At 37.7% G+C, this 22640-nt stretch overlaps 1 protein-coding gene across 3 annotated transcripts; it reads right to left on the reverse strand.

The window, feature by feature from the left end:
- Window positions 1-34: 34 nt before the first annotated feature.
- RNPC3 (RNA binding region (RNP1, RRM) containing 3) lies at window positions 35-17353 on the reverse strand. Of its 3 annotated transcripts, none has more exons than XM_060774027.2 (15): window positions 17147-17353; window positions 14201-14248; window positions 13687-13805; window positions 12903-12986; window positions 12259-12370; window positions 11346-11414; window positions 10603-10742; window positions 9981-10106; window positions 8635-8771; window positions 7053-7202; window positions 6740-6834; window positions 6594-6652; window positions 5594-5726; window positions 3903-3979; window positions 35-237 (listed from the first exon to the last, which is right to left on the reverse strand). In XM_060774027.2, the coding sequence occupies exons 1-14, from the start codon at window positions 17315-17317 to the stop codon at window positions 3905-3907; spliced, it is 1518 nt and encodes a 505-aa protein (XP_060630010.2). In that variant the 5' UTR covers window positions 17318-17353; the 3' UTR covers window positions 35-237; window positions 3903-3904. The 3 variants fall into 3 exon arrangements, with proteins under 3 accessions (XP_060630010.2, XP_060630009.2, XP_060630008.2); XM_060774026.2 differs by having other exon boundaries at window positions 35-1389; XM_060774025.2 differs by having other exon boundaries at window positions 35-1456.
- Between the last annotated feature and the right edge of the window lie 5287 nt (window positions 17354-22640).

Genomic DNA, 22640 nt, shown 5'->3' on the forward strand with positions numbered 1-22640 from the left:
AAGGAAAACAAATGCACGATCAAGAAAGTCCAAATTATTGGAAAAGCAGTTTATTAGTTTTTTAATTATTACACATTCCACAGCTATTTCACCCATTAGAAGGCCTTCATTGTTTAAAAGCATATGTACATATGTTGTGTTTTCCGTACTTTTACACACTGTCTAGGAATCCAGCTCATCTTGCATCTTCTATCCAGTGCTTGAACAAGCTTGAAAGACATGGCATTGAAAACGAACCTGGAATGATTTAAAGGCACATTAAACGTGTACACAAACTTCTCCGCTAGCAAACCTAGATGTATTTATAGACATAAATTTAAAGTTTGGATCCAGAATTATTGGAGTGAACAGTATGATTTCACTGGGAGAATTCTTTCCCTTGAGTTGTGGGAGCTTTCCGAACAGCACAGAAAAGAGAGAAATCAATGAAAGCTTCATTCTCTCTTCCAGGAGGAGTGTCCCCTGGATTGGTCCTTTATGGGAGGAGACTGAGCCTTCGACGCACAGGAAGGCAACTCTGGATCCAATTCTAAGAACGTCCTTAGGACTGAGAGAATTTGCAGAATTGTATAATAAACAGAACCGTCTTGGTCCAAATTAGAGACAGTCTAGAATGGCTAACCGGAAGGTAGCTATTCCAGTTACAAGTCTTAATAGAATACAGCTTCAATTCCTGCTTCCAAACTGATATGGAAAAAAATACAAGAGGGAAAAAAGTCAAAGGTTGGTTTTTATTAAATAAAATCTTAAACCACAGAGCTTTCATTTGTTTTATTAAGACACCACCCTATTGGGAGACTGTATATATCATTGAATTCAGGTATTCAGTCATTATATAGCATTTTAGCTCTAGCAACGTAAGCAGAGCGGTCTATACTGGCTGAATGTCTGATAGCCAAAATAGGATTAATTAATGAAAGGGACAAAAAAGTTACACTTCAGGATGTTCAATAGCAGGATTAGGAAAAGTGACCCTGCAGATCCACATTTAACAAACTTTTCAAAAATGTAGGGAATGCAGGACACAAAAAAGGTTCTCCAAGGTCACCTTATAGCAGTGGTTCTCAACCTGTGAGTCCCCAGGTGTTTTGGCCTACAACTCCCAGAAATCCCAGCCAGTTTACCAGCTGTTAAGATTTCTGGGAGTTGAAGGACAAAACATCTGGGGACTCACAGGTTGAGCACCATTGCCCTAGAGGTTAGCATAGTGTTGTAATTTCTATCAGTGGTTCAATCCTATTTTAGGGATCCTGTTAAATAACAAGAACATGGCTTACTGAAATTGTGTCAATAGAATTTTTACAGGAAAAAAATACACAAAAAAGGATACAGCGAGAAAGGATACACTTTGCATGAGAGTATTACTGCAGTGTTTACGCAGGAATGTTTCTAAAGAAGAACAGCAGAATATGGTTTAATCCTTTTATTCTCTGTTACAGGTTTCTCTTTAGAATGCCTATTGTAAAAGAGTGGTCACCTTTTAATCGTTTGACAAAACAAGAGAAAGATATGTGCACAACAGCTCTGAATCCATAGCAAATATATATCTATATTAAAAACCATATCAGTACAATGTCAGAGCTCACAACAAGAATTCTGTCTTTTGAGTCATTTACTAAAGCAGATGCTTTCTCTCTTGTTTCAGTGTTGTTCTGCCCAAGATTGCAGCCTCAGGCAGCAATTACTCATCTTTTAAAAAGAGGCTGGGGCACTTTGTGCTTTTCCTGCATGGCAGGAGGTTGGATGAGATGACCCATGTGGTCTCTTCCAGCTCTATTATTCTATGAATCTATGATATTTCTATTTCTGTCAGAATATGATAGAATGATCCAGCTCCAAATCCAATGTCTACGCATCTATACTCAGTATATCATTTTCAGTGAAAGGACACATTAGGGAAACATTAATCTCAGAACAATATTCATTAGCTACTTCTCACTCTTGAGCATAGCTACAAAAATCACATTTGTGTGGAGAGCAATTTTTCTAACCCGCATCTTATTTGGCACTATAGCAAATTCATCCCCTTTGAGTGAAGCTGTGTTGAAGAAGATGGACTGAGGGCAAGCATACACTCTAGTTATGTTTAGTGACAAATACAGTGACATCCCCCAAATGAATTAACATCAGCTAAATAAGAGATAAAGTTATGAAATTTATTAAAACAGCAGAAGACAATTTGATTTTTAAAGTATCAATGTTGGAACAAGTTCTTCAATCTGTGCCAATCCACGATCCATGTATGGCAATAATCAATTTTGTCTCACAGACTGTCATATAGAGAGAAAACATTTTGGACAATAAATGAAAACATACTCAGACAACAGCAGACTTGGGCTTCTCTCCAGGAAAAAAAAATGCTCAATATAAGTTAAAATTACATAGCATTTATAGAAACAAACAAAATTTGGTTAATATTAACCAAAACAGTAGATTTTGAAGCAGCATGACTCATTCAATCCAGCCTGGCTCTTTTTCTGTACTGGTGGGAGCCAGACTACTTCTGTTACAGAAATGGGACTAAAAGGCCAGATGAACAACTTTCTAGACCAGTGGTTCTCAACCAGTGTGTCCCCAGACATTTTGACCCTCAACTCCCAGAAATCCTAACAGCTGGGAAACTAACTGGGATTTTTGGGAGTTGTAGGACAAAAAACACCTGGAGACTGACAGGTTGAGAGCCACTGCTCTAGACATTGTTGATGAACACCTCGGAACGCAACTACATTATGACATATATCCAAATTCTAGTGTGAGATGAGTAAATTGCTACCCCTTAACTTTTTAGAACTCCATCTCCACATAGTGAGGGAACATGGAAGCAGAGGTTCAAAACACATAGAGTTCAGCAGCTTGCACACTTCTGTTCAATTGAAATGGATGGATAAGATTTTTAAAAGAGTGGACAACTAGGGTCATGACCCTAATTTACTCAATAATCAAATTATTATGGCAAATAACAAACAAGCCATTACATCCAATGACCTTCATCTGGTTCAAGAAGCTTTTAACCCAGGCCTCTTTAACCAGCAGACCTCCAAGTGCTTGGTACTCCAACTCCCAGAAGCCCCAGCCAGCTTGTTTGGTAGTCAGGAAATCTGAGAGCTAAAGTCCAAAATACCTGGAGGGCCTCAGGTTGAAGAGATATGAAAAAAAATTAAAATACTCAGAAGGCCTCTGCCTCCTACTAAAAACACCACAATGTAGGTACAAGGTGAATGCTCTTGAGAGGCAGGACCAGAACTTGGCCTTAAAATCCAAGGACCTGATTTATTTGTGGTCTACCATTCTCACTGGAGAAAATTAATATTATCAGTACAATAAAAATAGCATCTCCATGCAACTAAAAGTATTAATAGCTATCACCAATGTAAAGGCTTAGCCTAATTATAACCAATGAATATGCCTGGATTATACCACAGGACACTGCAAGTGTAGGATCATATGCTGAATTGGTTCTCATAAAAGATGTGTCCTTCATGTATGACTTATAAATGCATTGGTGTTTTCTAAGAGCACACAGTGGGCCAGAGGTACATATTCCAGCCTCCTCCCATCAATTCCTAACTTCCCTGGACAAATTCTGCAATAATCCATTGCGGTAGAATGCATGGTGAATATAAGGAGAAGTCAAGAATGGAGGAGCTGGGGCACCTAACCTCTTCATATGCTTAGAAAAGAAAGTTGAAAAACAGTATCTCAAGAAGCTAAGTTGGAAGGCTTCTTCCCAACTTCTCATTTTCTGTGTGTAAACTTAAAACTGTCATTTACATAAATTCACAGTATGGACAGCCCAAACAACCATTTATCACTTTAGGGGCAACAAATCCATCATTTTTGCAAATGATAAAAATAGCAATAAAGGATTACACAAAGAAAGTTGTATGTTAAAGATTATTTACCTTTAATTTCTTTTCGACTTGTCTTTTCTTTTTTCTTCTTTGGCATCTGGCTTAGGCCTTGCTGATCGAGCAAATTGCTGAGGTATTTATTAAGAAAACAGATTGTAAGAGTGATTCAGAAGAAATAGAAAAAGTGCAAGTAAAAAGACTATGAAAAATTATGACATTTCCCAATGTATGATCACAACAATCTTAACTATCACAAGTAAAAAAAAAATCATCATTTGTTGAATAAATCATTCCACAGTTTGACGGAATCTGTTTCAACTTTGTTTCATTGGACTTCCATAGAAATTTTGTTTTACAAAGAGATAGAATGTTAATGCAGCCAAAATGTTGTCGCATTGAAGAGGGGACAAGCTTGTTTTCTGCTGCTATAATAATAATAATAATAATAATAATAATAATAATAATAATAACAACTTTATTTATATACCGCTCTATCTCCGTGAGGGGACTCAGAGCGTTTCCCAGGTAACATCACAGAACATACAAAGTAAAAACAACATAATCATAAGATTAACAAAACAAAATATAAACATAAAAATTGTCGCCATAACACACATATTAAAAGAATCCTGTCTGTTCAAGGCAATTTAAATTTTTTTAAAGGCCGGGCCAAGATTTGTGCAAGCCCAAAAATTCTAGGGGGCCTGGGAATTAAGTGCAATGCTATGCCAGACAACAATAATATTAGGTATGGGTCTGTGGATGTTCTAGAAAGTAAGACAGAGAACAATGGATTCAAATTGCAGGAAATGAAATTCCAACTAAATATTAGGAAGAATTTTCAGATGGTTAGAGCTCTTTGATAGTGGAATATGCTGCTAGAGTCTCCTCTGTTTTTATATAGAGATAAGATGTCCATCTGTCAGGAGCACTTTGATTTTGTGTTCCTGCTTGCCAAAATGGGGTTGGACTACATGGCCCTTGCAGTCTCTTCCAGCTCTAGTGGAATTTTAGAATCACTACTAATGCATTATCTGAATAATTTTGTTACTCATGTTCTGGTAATTTTAAAGTATCTTGTACATAATCCTGTCTATGTGGGGAAAAGCAACTTGATTTCTGTGCAGATTATTTTTCTTAGTGCAAAGAACTAGTTTTCTAATATGCAAAACGCATACTGTACCCCGATTAAATATTCACTGCCGTTCTGTAATACATACAATCAGAAGCAAAAGGAGAAAGACTACATTGTAGAGTATGCAAACTATGCAAAAGGTGTTGATGTATATTTTAAAAGAAGACAAACAAAATGCAACTTAAGACCGTGAAGCACCGATAGCTCTCAAAATACTCCCAAGAATCACAAAACAAGGCATTTCTTGGAGATCTTTACACTGTGTCAAGTCTGTCTACAATGTCATGGTCATTTTAACCCTTTCCCTATTTATATACAAGCATTAACTTTTCACAGATAGACTGTATCAGCTCGGTGCAAAGATCTTAACTAGAGAAAACTTTACTATTACAGGCGGTAGCTCTAGTTTCAAGTGCTCCAAAGTGCTAAATTGATGCAAAGTATTCACTTTCAGAAGAATATGCTTGCAAAGTAAAGATCCCCCAATATATACAGCCCTTTGAATGTTTTACAGTATTTTCAGATTGGGACTACTTGAAATTGGCATTAGACTTCAGGTGGCAACATTTAACTGAAAATAAAAACAAAGAGGTGTGGGAAAGGATACAACCACCATGGGCTTATCAAACAAAAGGTATCCATTGACTTCCTTCAAGGCTTTGGTAGCCGCTTTCTCATCAGGTAATCCAATAAATGCTTGCCCTTTCATACGGCCTTCTTTCATCAAGCGTATATCAAACCTAAAGTAAGGGAACAGACAAAGCACAACAATTATTTGCTAAATCATTCTCTCAGAACATAAGAATGGCCAACAGAACTTCCTTCTACAGGCAGAAAGGCCATGATAGACCCTTTATCTGACAGACCCTTTATCTGGATTAGCCGCAAGCAACGGCTATGACAAAACACAAAAATGTGAAATCATACTGAAATGGGGGAAAACGGTCTCTTTCAAATTCACACTTAGCATCCATTTCCCAACAGATGAGTGATGGAATAACAGGATGGCATTGTGGATTCCCAGCACTAGCCTGTTAATGTTGTGGGAACTGTCCCACAATTTCCCCTAAAAAACTTGGATTTCCTCAGACATTCAGAAAATACTCCAGAAGTCACTCAATGCAATGTTTTTTTTTAATCCATTGAGGTAAGTGTTGAAAAGATAAAGTTGCTGTTATTGTTTTACTTGAAAACAGATTAAACACATACATCTTTTGTAAACAAACATCCAGACTTTGACGCTGCAAGGCTATTAAATGCTAATCAAGGTGGCCAGTTGCAACATTCACACTTGCCTCAAGCAGACAAGAGTTGTTTCTTCCACCCTGGACATTTTACAGATATATAAACCCCTCTTGCCCAGTTTCCAACAGACCTCACAATCTCAGAGGATGCCTGCTACAGATGTGGGCGAAATGTCAGAAGAGAATGCCTCTGGAACACGGCCATACAGCCCGAAAAACTCACAGCAACCCAGTGTTTCCAGCCATGAAAGCCTTTGACAGCACATTGAAAAACATACAGTTTGCAAAAGTATCATGGCTCAACTAGCAGCCAACAGAAGTCCAACTTATGCAAAATGTCCTGCAGCTTATATTATTACTTACATTATTCGTTCAACTTCTGATGAAAAATCAACATATCTTCCAAAAATAAACTTTAAGTCCTAGAAGAAAGATAAAAGCATGTAGAGAAAAACTAGCAATCTTGGACAAATGAAGCAAAAATACTATTTTGCATATTTCCAACTTACTTTTTCCTGAACCTGTTTAGAGAGATTTTTCACATATATTCTACAATTTGGATCACCAGGCTCATAGTTTCTGAAGACTGAGAGTGTTCCCATTTCTTGAAGAAAGAGAAAGGTTAGTTGTACATGTGCATTTTAAGGACAATTTCCTTACTTAAATTTCTGAAATCTATAAAAAATGTAGAGATTGTATTAAACACCTGAAAGTTATACATCCGCAAATGCAGAATCAATCCAAACAAGGCAATTGTTTTAAAATAAATGATACTAGCACTTACAATGCATATTATAATATAATTAAAAGTACTAAAATCACCTTTCTTTGATACTCTGCCTTTTTCTAGTTCTCTTTTAGAAATGAATTCTGAAGGTATTTCATCATCATCATCATCTTCCATCTCCTCTGCATGATTGGAACTAGGAGCAGGAAAGATTTTTCCAAATCCTGCATTATTTACTTCGTCAACTGCTTGCATAAAAGAAAAAAAAAGCATCAAGATATGTAATTGGGATGTGATTAACAGACACTTTGGATTTCATCTTTAACTGAAAATGCTACTGCACCTCCTGAACTAAGGACGGAAAAAGCATCATCAAAGGCAACATGGCACAGCTCTAAATCATAGTATTTCAACATCTCTACAACAATTCAAAATGTTCAATTACATATATTATATTATATTTGCATACCGCATTTTTCAGCCTATACAGGCGACTCATTTGGCCAGTTTTGAAGATACAATAAGCCAGATAGTGAATGAGAAGTTTACTTCTCAATCACTATGGCATGCGTGACTAAAGAAAACATAAACCTTGCTCTGGGTTTTGTTGTTTGAATACAGAAATTGTGCCCTCTTTCATCTGCTTCTTTTCTAACACACTCCTGGAAGAGTAATAATAATAATAATAATTATTATTATTATTATTATTTATATCCTGCTTTTCTACTTAACGGGACCCAAAGCGGCTCACAACATAATACAATACAAATCAAAACAAAACATAAAATACAAGACAAAAATCATAAAATTCAGAAATAAGATATAAATAAATATTAAGCATTAAAAACATTTAAAACCAATTACAATTATTGTGGAGACTCATCAATTAAATAGTATATTTCGCTAAGCTCAGTGCAAATTGACCTTGCTGTCATTAGCAATTGAATTCATTTGTCAAAAGCGTGCTTGAACAGGTAGGTCTTCAACTGGTTCTTGAAAGGTAACAGGAAAGGGGCAGTTTTAATCTCAATGGGGAGGGAGTTCAAAAGGGCCGAGGCGGCTACTGAGAAGGCCCTCTCTCTCGTTGCTGCCAACTATATTTGTGATGGTGATGGAAATGGTGTCTCTGCTGAAGCTTTATCGCCAATCCTTGTTTCCCTAACAAGCCAATTTTTTTCAAAATCCAATCATTACAGAACGTGAGGTGAAATCTTCTGAATAGGGACACAGACCACAAAACAAATACCACAGGGGTGTTAACTCTTCCCTATGCTAACACATATATATTTGGCTGGTATAACACTTTAAAAAGGTACCTATTCCAACTGACATACAAATTCAACTTAAGAACAAACCTACAGAACCTGACTCATTTGCAACCCAGGAACTGCCTATACCATTTACAGAAACCTAGACAGGGTTCCCAGTTTCGTCTTCTCATACCATCCAACCAGGGAAGTATCTTACAACTATCAGGTACACTATCACCAATATTAGAGATGACAGTGGTGAGGAAGAGTGGCCCACCTAAGACCAACTTGTGAGTTCACCAAAGAGGAAACATTTAAAATATACTCTAAAGACTTGTAACAGACTCATAGCTCAGTTAAGACACACACTTGGTTGAAAACTTTCTAACTACGAAGTTTGAAATGTGTAAGTTATGCAATTGCATACCTTCAAAGTGCTCTTTCTCCAAGTTCTGCTGAAGAATGGCAGGTGGGTCAGCAGAAATGTGAAATTCTATTTTTTTGGGACCTACAGGCTGGGGCTGCTCAAACACATCAGAAGGCGATAGTGCTGGGTGCAAATTACTGTGTAAATACAAAATGAAGACAATTAAAATGTCTTTTCTGAATTATTTTTTCCACTGAATACTTATTTCTAAATTATTTTACATTTATTCATTGGCTCATTTAGTTCTAAAAATGTAAAACATCAAGCAGTCAAAGCTAGCATTTTATAAATGTTATGGGTTGACCAAATCGTCAACAGGCGATTTAAAGGCACATGCACACTTTTACACTTTCTAGTGTAAATGCAGGCCACTTCTATCTTCTCTTTTTGACTCATTTTTTCTTTCAAGTAACTATTGGCACTTGTTCCACAGATTTTTTGCAGGCAGTGTGGGCCACTGAATTACTCAGCTATTTTTCCCATAAAGGTATAGGGGAGTTCACACTGATGAAGTCATTTATTGTTGAAGAGTTGCAGAAGAGAACCTGATCCCAAAACCATTACAAACACCTTGAAAGGCTGAATGGATTCCCCCTCCCCCTGCTTACACCATTTCAGAATTGTGGATGACATTCAGCAAAGAGAGAATTGCCTACAAAATACCGCTTTCATGCCTGTATTGTCCTTGCACCATTAGGCAACTAGCTTTCCCAGCTATAGACCAATCATTAACTTTGAAAGATCCTCTGCACAATCCCAATCTATCCCGTCTCCCCCAAAAACACTCCAAAGGAAGAACAGAAAACAAGACATTACTTGGCAATATCTAGTAATAAACGTATTTATGAAATATTTCAGAAAATTATCCCATATTTCATTGCAATGTGTTTTATCATGTTATTTGTACAAGGACAACAGATAATTATCACTACATAGGGCAGAGACAGCAGCCTGAATTGAATTGCTCATCCTAAGTAAAATAAACCCACTAAATTATTAAGATTGATATAAATGTTTACCTATCATCCAGGATTTAGTCAATGACTGTATCAATGAAATTTAAATCTTTGTTTTCACACTGATGCATTAGGTGAGCAAAACATATCAATCCCAATAGGAAAGAAAACAACTTTAGCTCACTTTAGTTAAGATACAGAATATAGTTTTCCTGTGTTGTAGGAATATGCTGCAGTTTACTGTCAAGCCTGTAAATTTCATTTCTGTTGCTATACATCTTTAAAGTAAATTTGTTTCAAACAACAAATAGATCATTTATTCAATTGAGAAACCAAGAAAGAACACATTAAGGAAAGCATTCTTAGCAGCATTTCATATTATGTCCATACCTGGTGGGAGGAACTAAGGAGATGTTTAATAAGTCTTTTATTTTTCTCTTTTTTCTTGCCCGATGCTCTTTTGTGGGTTTCTGACGTTTTGGTTGCAGTGTTGCTAGCTCCATCAGTTTTGTAAATCTATATATTAACACATTGAATACTCATTACATTTGTTATACTAGTTTTAACCAAATCAATTCTCTCTGCCACCCCTCTTAGGCTTATCTGTTTTTCAAGAGCTCACAGATGCCCCATGTTTACAATCCAGAATGATGGTGGATGCCTTTACTTCCTTTCACACATGACAGGGTAAAGAAAGTGAGTGATCATCAATTCCACTGCTCTGGTAAACTGAAGAGAAGTAATAAGTCTCAAGAAATGTTTTGTAATTTCTTGGGCTAGATCTTCAATATATATTTAAACATGTTGTTCATCGTTGACGGTTGCATGATTACACAGAAACATCCACTAAAGAAAGTATGTATGTGTGTTGCGCACACATACATAGTTTCAAAATATATATGTGTATATCTGCATGTATGAGGAGTATGTTATTCTGTAAGTGTACCTGTATACCAAAAGGAAAAAGGAGACCAAGCCTTAAGTTAGGGGCTTACTGCAAAATCTTACCAACCTTTCTTTTTCTTCTTCATCAGCACTTTCATATTCTGACTCATCTTTGCTTGAGCCTTGACTCTCATCTTCTTCAGGCAAAGGAGGCTCTTCGGGAGGCAAAGGTGGAATAGGTGGTGGCAAAGGGATATATTCTTCATACTAAGTAAGAGATAAAAAGACATGAAAAGCTTTTGACACTGAACTCATACATATGTTAGAACACACACAAACACATACAGGCATACCCTTCCTTATGCTAGCCAAAGCTAAAATAAATAAATAAAAAATTGGCTGGTGTTTCACTTAAAAAAATTGTTCCAACTTCCATACAAATTCAACTTAAGAACAAGCCTACAGAACCTATCTTGTTTGATCATATCTGTCATGACTCCCCTCTGTTTTGGCTTATTTGGAGACACTTTTAATAGAAAATGCAATATATGACCTTCCTTTTACGCTGTTAGAAATGTCCATTCTCCCCTCCCCCTATAAAAAACAATATCTTGATACTATTGTTAGTATAAGTCCACTTGGGGAGGGAAAGGACAGGATCCAAGGATATACAAGGTTTATAAAAACCCTTTATATGTTTGACCAAAGTGTTTCAAGAAAAATTTGCAAAGTGGCATCAAGAAGAAAATCAGACCCAAAAACTGCACTCAGATCATGTAAATACTTCTGAGAAACCAAGGAGTTCTTTTTGTCACTTCCCAAACTTTACAAAAATGCTTAAACTGACATCTTGAATGTAAGGTTACATACCATGGGGGGCCGAGCAGTAATTGGCCCAAAAGGAGGGGGAAGATTCATTTTGTTCATGAGATGTAAAACCTGAAAACAACAGTTCTGCTTTCAGTATTCAGTGCAAACCTTACTAAAGCTTTTTAATTCAGCATATATAACAAGAGCGGATTTCTATAGTTGATTCACACTTCTAATAGGTAATGAATAGAAAATTCGAAGTTTGGGGATAAGAAAAAGAGAAATAAGAGCAGAATTCTACAAAGGATTTAAAACAAACGTGTGACAAGACTGTCTTTCAAATATGTTTGTTTATAGATTTTTTCTCACTTAAAAAAGAAGATGGCAATAAAATGACCTGGTAAAAAGGAGAAAACTGAACATGATCTAATGAATCAGTAGTCAGAAAAAAATGTTGTAAGGAAAGCAGGAGAGGAGGGAAAATAAAGGAGGAAAGGGAAGGAAAAGGTATCAGGAGAAGGAAAGAAAAAGAAACAAGAGGTGAAAGCAGGAGGGCAGCAGCTCCTCTAACACTTGGGCAATACCAGATATATACTAGTTATTATTGATAAAGGCACTGAAAAACTGCAAAAAGCATGCACATAAAAAAGCATTCCTTTCAATGCAATTGAAGCGAATGCTTCTTGAAGAGGTAACCTGTAAACAAAACCTAACAGGCTGTTGAAATAATGCATGACAGATTATTATTACTATCAGAAAAATATTTAGTTTGGATCAGAAAAACCGGCCTTATTAGGACATTGCCTTTCACCATATTGGTGAAGATACATTTCAGGAGTGGCAAAAAACTAAGAATGGACACTTTGGAAAAATCACCTTAGTGATACATAGCAGAAGAACTTCACAGTAGAACTACGCAATGGCAGCAGACAAGGTTTAAGCCTTGAATTCAAATGACGGCATCCACACATACCTGTACATAAAACTTGGGTACACTTGCCAATGCATTTGCAATGTTAGTTAAAATTGCACTGGAGGGTGGTGGGTATAGATACTTGAGGCAAGAATTTAGAGGAAATGTTAACCTGTGAGAAAAAACAAACATGCTTACAGTTAAAGGGACAGAAGCAATGTGACCATATTAAAAACCGACTAAGCAGAATACAAGCTGTAGGTGGAGACTTTTAAAACAGTCCATAAATAAGCTTGTAGCTTACAAATCAAGAATTCCAATACATCACAGACTTAAGATATTTGATCTTAAATCAGGAATTCCACAATCAGTATTACAACAGCAATGCAAGTAAGACTTGTGCATTTTTTCTTTCCTGAACAGTAGCCCCTCATCTCAGATTGCAGGACACTTTTGAAATGAAGACAAATTTTAAAAGCTGGGCCACAATGATTCAAAGGCAATTACTTCCCTGGACATATGCAAAACAAATGTTTATTTAAGTTCCTACCTAATCTGCAATGATGCCTAAAAGCAGAGAAATGTTGACTATGTAAAATAAATATTCACATACCAATGTACCTCTGCAGACAGGTGTTTATAGAACCTCAGAAAAGACACAAATGCACAATTTTGCCTCATACAAACAGAACCCAAGTACTAACCCATGACTAGGAGCAATTCCACTTTCAATTTTGAGGCAGCTTACATCTTTTTGTTCCTTTTCTTCTTTTACTGGTTCTTCGGGACTAAAGCAGAGATAATACACATTCACATAGCAAGAACTGGAACCAAAGTGACATTATAATGCAACATAGACTACATTTTAAAAAGCAATTCTATTACATAAATTTTGGGGCTCTCTTTTTGGCATGATGCACTGTACTGTTGCAATGCAAGTGAAGTGATGCTCAAGATTTTGAAATACTTTTCATATACAGCTTTAATATCTTATTAAATGAACAATCATTTACTACCATTCTGTGAGAGTCATACGTTTAATTTTGGTTCACAAATATGAATCCAGACTCAAATCCATTAGTTTTTTATCCAAGTGACAAAAATAAATAAACAAACAAACAAACAAACAAAACAAAACACCAAATCTATATATGGAAAAGGTCCAGAGATATATTTCTATTTTGCTTCCTTTTCATGTCACTATGATTTTGAGCAGGGAAAAATGAACAGGGAATTGTTTCCAAACTAGAACTATCTACATTTTAGTTCACAGTCCTTGAGAAACTATATGCAAAATCTGAATGTGCACATTCAGTTACAAAAAGAAAAAAAATTACAATAACAATTGAGTGAAAATAATACATCTAAAAGAACTGGGTATAAATATGTATTATCTGAATATTTCCAAATGTATTGCTAAAAAAAATTGGGGAGCTTATAAGTAACCCTAAACTTTTTTCCCAATATCTCATAAACCTAGCCACATACCTTTTGTCTTTTTTAGATACAGATGTCTGACTGAGAGCCTGATCACTGTCTTGTTCCTTTGCATATTCAACTACCAAAGTGTGGCCAAGAAGGTTCAACTGATGCAATTTCGATAAAGCCTTTAATGAAGCATAGCATTCAGATAAATAACCAGTTAAATGCATTTCAAAACAGTTTAATAAATCAGTATTTCTTAAGTCCTTGTTTATCCCCTCTTTTATATTGCTTAGACCGGGTCACAGTGGGAAAACATTTTTTTTTGCAAAACAAACCACTTTCTGCTTAATCTGTCTTAATGATCAATAAGCCAATGCTAACATTTCATAATTCAGTCCTTAACCAACATGCTGGAAATAACCAGTACTGAATTCCACAGGTCTGATTTCTGAGTTGACATCCTTCCAAGTGCTTGTTGAACATAAAACTTTAATACTTCTGTTTTTATATTTAAAAATGTACTGACTTACAATCATGAAAAAACCAAAAAGAAAAATGAAATAGCACTGATATATACCTGGGCTGCTGCATCTTCATTGGGAAAAGTAGCAAAAGCTGTATGTTTCTGAAAAACAAGTCAACAAAAATATCATTAGCAGAGACATTATTAATGTATAAAATATGCACAGTAGTAGAATATATTTGAGTATTAGTAGCAAAGATGCAAGGTATATGATCCTTTGCTACTGATACTCAATGTAATTTGACACAAGGAACAAGACAGAATGGCCATAATAGAGATATGGACTGGACAACTTATCCTCTAGGCCTAACCTGACAGAAGTAGAAATGCCCAGGCAAAACAACTATTTGTAGACTTCTTTCCAATACCTCCCAACCTGTTCAACTACAGCTCCAATGGATTTTAATGGTGAAGGTATGCACTGCTTTATCACTTGTGACCAACTATATGCCTAAACTACTTTTATTATGTGTGTGTGTATGTATGTGTGTGTATTCAAGCTGTGGGTAGCTGAATCAACAGGTTATGGAAAGTCAACTGTACAGTATTCTCCTCTCAACATTTAGCAATAAAAACCCAGAAGCAATTTAGATTCTAAATCATTGTTACTACTGTACATTTTCTTTAGACTTTCTTGCACAGCATGCAAAATACCTTTCCTTAAACAAGTAAACATATTACAACAATAATATTAGTGGTGTTACTGTTGTTTACACCCCACTTTCTCCACAAACTGGAACTTGAAGCAGCTTGCAACTGAAAAGAATGCAACTGAAAACACAAAAAGTACATCCAAACCAAGCCCAGCACAAACCAATTTTCTCTTTCTCCCTTTGTAATGTAATACAGAATGTACTCAAGCTATAAACATCTGACTTACAAACAACTCATAGTTAAGGACAGGGGTGAAATGACAGGAAGTGAGAGAAATGACAGGAAGTGGCACCGGGATTGTGGCGCAGCTGGCTGAGTGTCAGCTGCATTAAGATCACTCTGACCAAAAAAAAGGTCATGAGTTCGAAGCCAGCCCGGGCTGGAGTGGGTGTCCAGCCATTGTGTAGCCCGTTGTCGACCTTTGCAACCCAAAAGACAGTTGCATCTGTCAAGTAGGAAAATAAGGGACCACCTTGTGTGGGAGGCTAAATTTAACTAATTTATGAGGCCATAAAGAAAGAAGACTCCGGGGAATGTGGAATGCGGAAGAACTTCATCGGTGTCATTGATGGACGATGAAAAGCAGCAGCTCCCCTGGCGGCCAGAAAAAAAAAGTTAAATAGCCTTTGTCTGTTAAATGTTGTTTGTCAAACTGGCATTGAATGTTTGCCATATATGTGTTTACTGTAATCCGCCCTGAGTCCCCTGCGGGGTGAGAAGGGCGGAATATAAGAACTGTAAATAATAAATAATAATAAATAAATTTATCCCTAGGAAGGGAAATTCACTCCTGAAAGAGTTATCATGGGGAAAAGGTATCTCCACAGAAGCTTGATCACCAATCCTGGGTTCCACATTCCCCCCCCCCCCCCAAAATACAAGGATCACAGAAAGTGAGGTGAAACAGGGGAACAGACAGCAAAACAAACACCTCTGGGTTAACCCTCCCCTATACTGTCCAAAGCTTACACATACCTGTATGTCTGTTATATATGTTATGTGTGTGAATGTATAATATATACATTATATTATACATTCACAAATAATATATAACCACAGAGGACTGGTTACTTCCAGCATGTTGGTTAAGGATTGAATGTAAGTCACCCCGAGTCCCCGTTGGGGAGATGGTGGCGGGATATAAACAAAGTTTATTATTATTATTTATTATTATTATTATGTGTGTGTATGTATATGGATACATTATATACGTGGCTGGAACTACACTTAAATAGGTACCTGTTTTAACTTACATACACATTCAACTTAAGAACAAACCTAAAGAGCCTATCTTGTTTGTAACGTGGGTATAGCCTGTATAGATTATGATAGCTTGTGGTCTAATATTTGTATGTAATAAGGTATTTTAACAGCACAAACGAAAATAAATAAATAAATATGCAAACAATAGTAAAATAATTAAGATGTGAGGAAAAACAGTAATAGGCAAATTGAGAAGGTAAAAGGCTATTTTAAAAAAACAGACAGGGCAATTGTCACCAGAGTATGGGGAAAGCAGCAATGATGGGAAGTAGAATGACACTGAGGGTGCATCTAAACCAGGGGTCCTCAAACTAAGGACCGGGGGCCGGATACGGCCCTCCAAAGGCATTTACCCAGTCCTTGCTCAGGGTCAACCTAAGTCTGAAACTACTTGAAAGCACACAACAACAACAACAACAACAAAAACCCTATCCCATCAGCCAAAAACAGGCCCACACTTCCCATTGAAATACTAATATGTTTATATTTGTTAAAATTGTTCATGTTAATTATTGTGTTGTTTAAAGTGTTTTATTGCACTACAAATAAGATATGTTCAGTGTGCATAGGAATTAATTCATTTTTTTTTTCAAATTATAATCCGGCCCTCCAATAGTTTGAGGGACTGTGACCTGGCCCTCTGTTTAAAAAGATTGAGGACCCCTGATCTAAACTGAAGAATTGGACACTGCGTGAAGTGCCATGGCTGAAGGCTATGAAATCCTGCGAGCTGTAGTTTCACAAGGTCTGTATCTAACTCGGCCAAAAAAAAAGGGGAGAGAGGGTGCCCTATCAAAGTATAAATCCCAGGATACGACAGCAGTTCAAAATGGCATTCATTTGACTGAGTGAATTTGTCAAGGGATTTTTTGCCTCAAGTAACAAAGCAGCGCCATTCAGGTAGTATTGTTGCTAAAAGAAGTGCAGCCTTCCCTCCTGAAGAGGAAATGTTTGGCCATCCGAGCTGCCACATGTCACCAGACAGTTTAGCAGAGACCCCCCCCCCCCCCCACACACACACAAATACTCCCGCCTTCCCTTCCAAGGAGGCGCCCTGCCCAACCAGGGCCCGTTCTTCCCTACCAGCCTGCCGTGGTCGGACAAAACGCGCACGGAGGAGGCCCCGAAGTGCCTCAGCAAGTCCTCCTTCTCCGGGGCCTTCAGCACCGCGGGCAGGTGCCGCACCAGCAGCGTGCGGTTCCTCCTCCCGGGCCGCAGCCGCTCGCCAGCCTCCTCAGACCTGGGCGCAGCCATCTTGCCTCGGCGGAGGCACTAATGATATCGCGCATGCGCTCTGCCCCGCGCCGAAGAGGGAAAAAAATCTCGGGAGATTTCGAAGCGTGAAAGAAAACCTCCTATAGAGGGAGAAGACATCTCGCGAGAATTTGGGTTGGCATCTGTGTGTTGCAGGGTGATAATCCTGGGAAGGATTGTCTGTAAAAGCAATTGAGGTAATGAGACAAGCCCTCTCCTTAGCCTTTAAGACTGTGAGACAGACTTGAGAAACTAATTAAGGTAAAACCCAGTTTCAAATATGTAGCATAATCTAGACGTCTAAATGTTAGGGAACTATCCCAAAAATAGCAGAGCATCCAAAAATACAAACAGGATACTTGATTGAGCAGCCAGCTCACAGCAAGCGGAAAGGCGAAGTGTTGTGTGGCTGCAAAAACATTTAGAGCTTAGCAGGCACAAATGCAGAGTTAAATCTTTAAGGTTACCAAAAAGCTTTATTTACAAATAACTACATTCCTTGATAGGAAAGAATTGGGCCTCTCTAACTCTATAACTTCTAAGTTCCAAAACAAGTGAGGGAAAAGCTCCAAACACTACATTTCTTCAAACACAGAATAGAGAGAGGTCTGTGTGCAAAGATGGAAAAGCAGAAGTCTTAAGCAACGGCATGCAACCTGGAGAGTATCGTAACACCGCCAATCAGGATGGGAGCAGAGAGAGAGAGAGAAAATATTTATTTATTTATTTCGGGTACTTTTACCCCGCCCTTCTCAACCCCCGAGGGGGGACTCAGGGCGGCTTACAAAAAGGCACAATCCGATGCCTATACAAATTACACATAATGTACAAAACCATAGTTAAAACAATTATCACAGTTAAAACAATCAAAACAATCAATATATAACACATCATATAAAACTATTCTCATGCTCAGCGTTTCGTCTTTCAGAGTTCCATAGTTCCATTCCATTAGTCACTTCCTGACCATTGTCAAAGTCCTTTCTTTAGCTGCCCGATTGTCCGAATGCCTGGTCCCAAATCCATGTTTTCAGTTTTTTCCTAAAGGAAAGGAGTGATGTTGCTGATCTAATTTCCCCGGGGAGTGAATTCCACAGGTGGGGGGTCACCACCGAGAAGGCCCTGCTCCTCGTCCCCGCCAACCTCACTTGTGATAGAGGCGGGGTCGAGAGCAGGGCCTCCCCAAAAGATCTTAGACTCCGGGGTGGGACGTAGAGGGAGATCCGTTCAGACAGATACACTGGGCCAGAACCGCATAGGGTTTTGTAGGTCAAAACCAGCACTTTGAATTGTGCTCGGAACTGGATCGGCAGCCAAAATAAACAAAACAAATGATAACATTCCAACTGGCATTGAGTCAGGGTGAAAGGGATTCCCTCAGCCTATTCTAAAGGAGCCCTGGTGGCGCAGTTGGTTAAAGCGCTGAGCTGCTGAACTTGCTGACCAAAAGATTGCAGGTTTGATTCCGGGGAGTGGTGTGAGCTCCTGCTGTTAGCCCCAGCTTCTTCCAACCTAGCAGTTCGAAAACATGCAATTGTGGGTAGATTAATAAGTACCGCTCCGGCAGGAAGGTAACGACACTCCATGCAATCATGCTGGCCACATGACCATGGAGGTGTCTATGGACAATGCCGGCTCTTCGGCTTAGAAATGGAGATGAGCATCAACCCCCTAGAGTTGGACACGACTGAACTTCGTGTCAGGGGAAAACACTTATCTTTACTTAACTGCCATGGCTCAATGCTATGGAATTATGGGAATTATAGCTTTCTCTGCCAAAGAAATAGAAAAAATGAATATGATGGTGTTAAAATGTTGCAAGGATGGACATAGAGTGTCAAAACCCAGCTACCTCAAAAGACTGGAAAGAGCAGATTTCAAGCAGACTCACATATAAGCAATCCATTGCATGGCTTTTGTGACAAAATTTGTTCAGAAACAGGTTGTCATTAGCTTCCTGTTAGGCCCAGAGAGTGTGACTTTTCCAGATTCACCCAGTGAATTTCCCAAATGGTGTGTTGATTTGAATCCTGGTCTCTCAGCATCCTAGTTCAACACTAAAAGTAGTAGACCACACATGTCAAATACAGTGTTTATGGGCCGAATCCATCCCACCACGTCATTTGAGGCTTTCAGTGCCAGGGAAACATAGTTAAATGTATACTGTCTTACAATTACAAATGGCCCTTTAAAGGCAACCATAAAACTGATATGGCCCTCGGTGAACATGCATACTGGAGTACCATGGCTCTCTGCACCCTCTCCCTAATGCCAAAAAGGTGCATTTTCCCCAAGCTCAGAAGTAGAGCCCCACCTGCAACTCTGCGCAGATGCATTTACAAAACAGAATTTCATATTTCCCTATTTTTTCTGTTTTCTGCAGAAAAATTCCATGTGCCAATTTTATATAGAGCAAACTGTGGGGCTTTGAAGATTTTCTTGCAGTAATATTGTTAAAGATACTCCTTGTTTTTTGTAGGAAGAAAATTAGGAAAGTACAGTATGCCATTTCTGACCTTATATACTGCTGAACTTCTCCTTACTTCAGATCTCATCAGTATACCCAATAGTTAGGGATCATGGCTGCTGCAATCCAACAATATTTGGAGAGTTATGCATTCGCCATCCCTGATCTAATACATTGCTGGGTGAGTAATAATAATAATAATAATAATAATACTTTAACCCACCCTATTTCCCCAATGGGTATTTGATAAAACTATATGTTTTCTTTAGAGTAAAGTTATCGCTCAAGGAACACTGTGGAAGGTTGAATCATTTTCAATTTGAAATGAGCATCCAAAAGAGATACCCTCAACATTCTGCAATTTTGAAAAGATGTCACGAAGGGTTCTTTAAACCAGTTATAAAGGAAATGCAAAAGGAAGAAAATAGTGAATTATCAAAAACATTCCACTGATTATCTCCAAAGTTGTATTTAAAAATGGAACTAAGCCTGCATTTGTTTTTTTGTTTTTTTGTTTCCTCCAAACTATGTCTTTGCTTAGTGAAAATAATTTAAGCTGACACAGTTTAACCAGCATCCTCTGTGAAAAAAAGACAGCATTCTCTTCACTTTGAAATCTTTGGGAAGGCTATTACTCTGTATTAACTGACTTTGATAAATAAAATGCTAAAGTAACCTTGACATATGTAAAACCTGTAAAATGTTAATATCCACCTTTGGGATATAAAGCTTCATTTTAAAACTACTTTAGTGTTTGCCTTAAAATTCCCCACTTTTTGAGTATTATGCAAGCACAGGTATTCCCTGATATAATGAAAGTGACAGTGATGCCTAAGGAAGAAAATTGATTTTGTCCATTCCTGAAGGCCATTTCACACAACCAAGTTAGACATATAGTATACATCAAACATAATAGCTAGTTGTCAGAGATGTTTTCTCTCAAAGTAAGTCCATTCTTAACCATAAATTTATTTGGACCCCAGAATTGCATAACTTCTGTTAATATGGTGCAAGTAGGCTTGAATCTAAATCGTAGAATAATACATTGATAAGCAGGGATGGGCCATGCAGAGAGACAATATATGAAAACACTCCATATCCAGTCTGTTATCATTTGTGGTCCGGACATGGAAACAGTTTTGCATATATGGATACAGTTTTTGCTTTTATGGGTTGCGTATTGGATAGTGACCTGAGAACATATTTTTCTAGTTAAGGTCTTTCAGGAATACAATGAAACTATAGGCACCCAAAGAAAAGTGGTAATAATGTTAGTAAGCAAATGCAAAAAAGCAATGTAAGAGTTGTAATGTGTGCAGTGTTCAATATCTCAGGCTGCATTATATGGTCAGTGTAAAACCCATATAATGCAGTTTAACTGCTTTGAACTGCATTATATGAGTCTACACTGACCACATAATGCAGTTCCAACTGCAGTGTTGATGTGGCCTCACTTTCTGGACTGCTAAAAATTTGGAAATTGAAGAAAAATTTGCTTTGGGTGGGCGGAGTTCTTACTGGGGAAGGGGAAATGCCCTCCCTGCCATTAGCAACACCCCAGGTTGTATTGATGAAAAAAACATAGAAAAGAAAGTATGAAAACAACTTTAATGTACTGGGCTAGAAAGTGAGCTGCAGTCAGAGTATATGGTAGAAATAAATCACCAGAAACATATGACATACCAATCGTGCTGCTTCAAGCTGCAGAGACAAAATCTATTCTAGTTCTAAGTGAAATGTTTCAAGAATTCGGAAGACAAACCACTGGTCCACAGACTAAAAATGCTCAAGACACTAATCCCCAAGAAAGGGGACACAAGGGATTGCAGTAACCACAGGATCACTGCACTAATTTTCCATGTAAGCAAAGTGATGCATAATATTCTATTGGAAACACTTTTACCATATTTCTGGTAAGAAATGCTAGATATCCATGTTGGGTTCAGAAGAGGCACGAGAGATCATATTGCAAACATATGTTGGTTAACACAGAATTTTAGAAGAAAGTCAGCCTGAGCTGTATAGCTTATAGCAAAGCAATTCATTGTATAGAGCAGGGTTTCTTAAATTATTGGTCCCAACCCCAAATGGGATTCCCTTAGCTCAATGTTGTGATCATGAAAAAATTGGCAACAATAACAAGTTCCTGAATGCCACCCATTTAAGCAAATCTGTTAGCATCACTGTGTAGAGTTTACAGTGGACTCTGCAGAAAATGCTCCGCTGTGCTCCACAAAAAGGAAAATCAACCTTCTTAGCAAACCTTTTAAATTCTTATTTATTATTAGTAAATGTTGGTTTTAATACCTATTTTATATACCTGTGTACATGGAGTCATGGAAAAGTTGAAGAAGCCCTGGTATAGATCATGAAAATCTATTTATTGATCTGTCAGAAATGGGTGTGCCACAACATTTATCTCCTGGACTTCTAATCAAACATTCAAACCACATTGATTTTCTGGGTTATGCTTCCATTCCTTTATCCTAATTTAACTTTAACTTACTTTCTGGCTGGCCTCCTTTATTAATTGCTGTCCACATTTGAAGTCAATACGAGACATGAGCATTCACGGAAAATCTTTCGTGTTGAACAGGTTTTTGTGTGGGGAGGGGGATTCCTATTTCATGCTTCCAAATAAATGGAAGACACAAACAGTAGAAACTGTAGGAATGAATTTTGTGCACATGTCTAGTCAATACATCATCAACTTTCCTCAAAGCAAATTTGGATGAGTCAGTTTTTGAGGAAAAGTTCTTTATTTGGACTACAGTTCCCCAAAGTGGCCAGCTATTGTAACTAGGATATGGATTTTGGTTGTTGTAGTCCAAAAGGTTATTATTTCCCAGTACTGGA

This window comes from Anolis sagrei, chromosome 4 (assembly GCF_037176765.1).
Source record: "Anolis sagrei isolate rAnoSag1 chromosome 4, rAnoSag1.mat, whole genome shotgun sequence".
In the NCBI taxonomy this organism is placed as follows: Eukaryota; Metazoa; Chordata; class Lepidosauria; order Squamata; family Dactyloidae; genus Anolis; species Anolis sagrei.

Excerpts from the sequence above, each read along its gene's own strand:
- RNPC3 (XM_060774027.2), bottom strand. The coding sequence starts at position 17,317 with ATGGCTGCGCCCAGGTCTGAGGAGGCTGGCGAGCGGCTGCGGCCCGGG. Across the intron at positions 11,415-12,258 it reads TACCCAAGTTTTATGTACAG|GTTTTACATCTCATGAACAA; the intron begins GTATGTGTGGAT and ends TGTTGTTTTCAG. Across the intron at positions 5,727-6,593 it reads TCAGAAGTTGAACGAATAAT|GTTTGATATACGCTTGATGA; the intron begins GTAAGTAATAAT and ends CCCTTACTTTAG.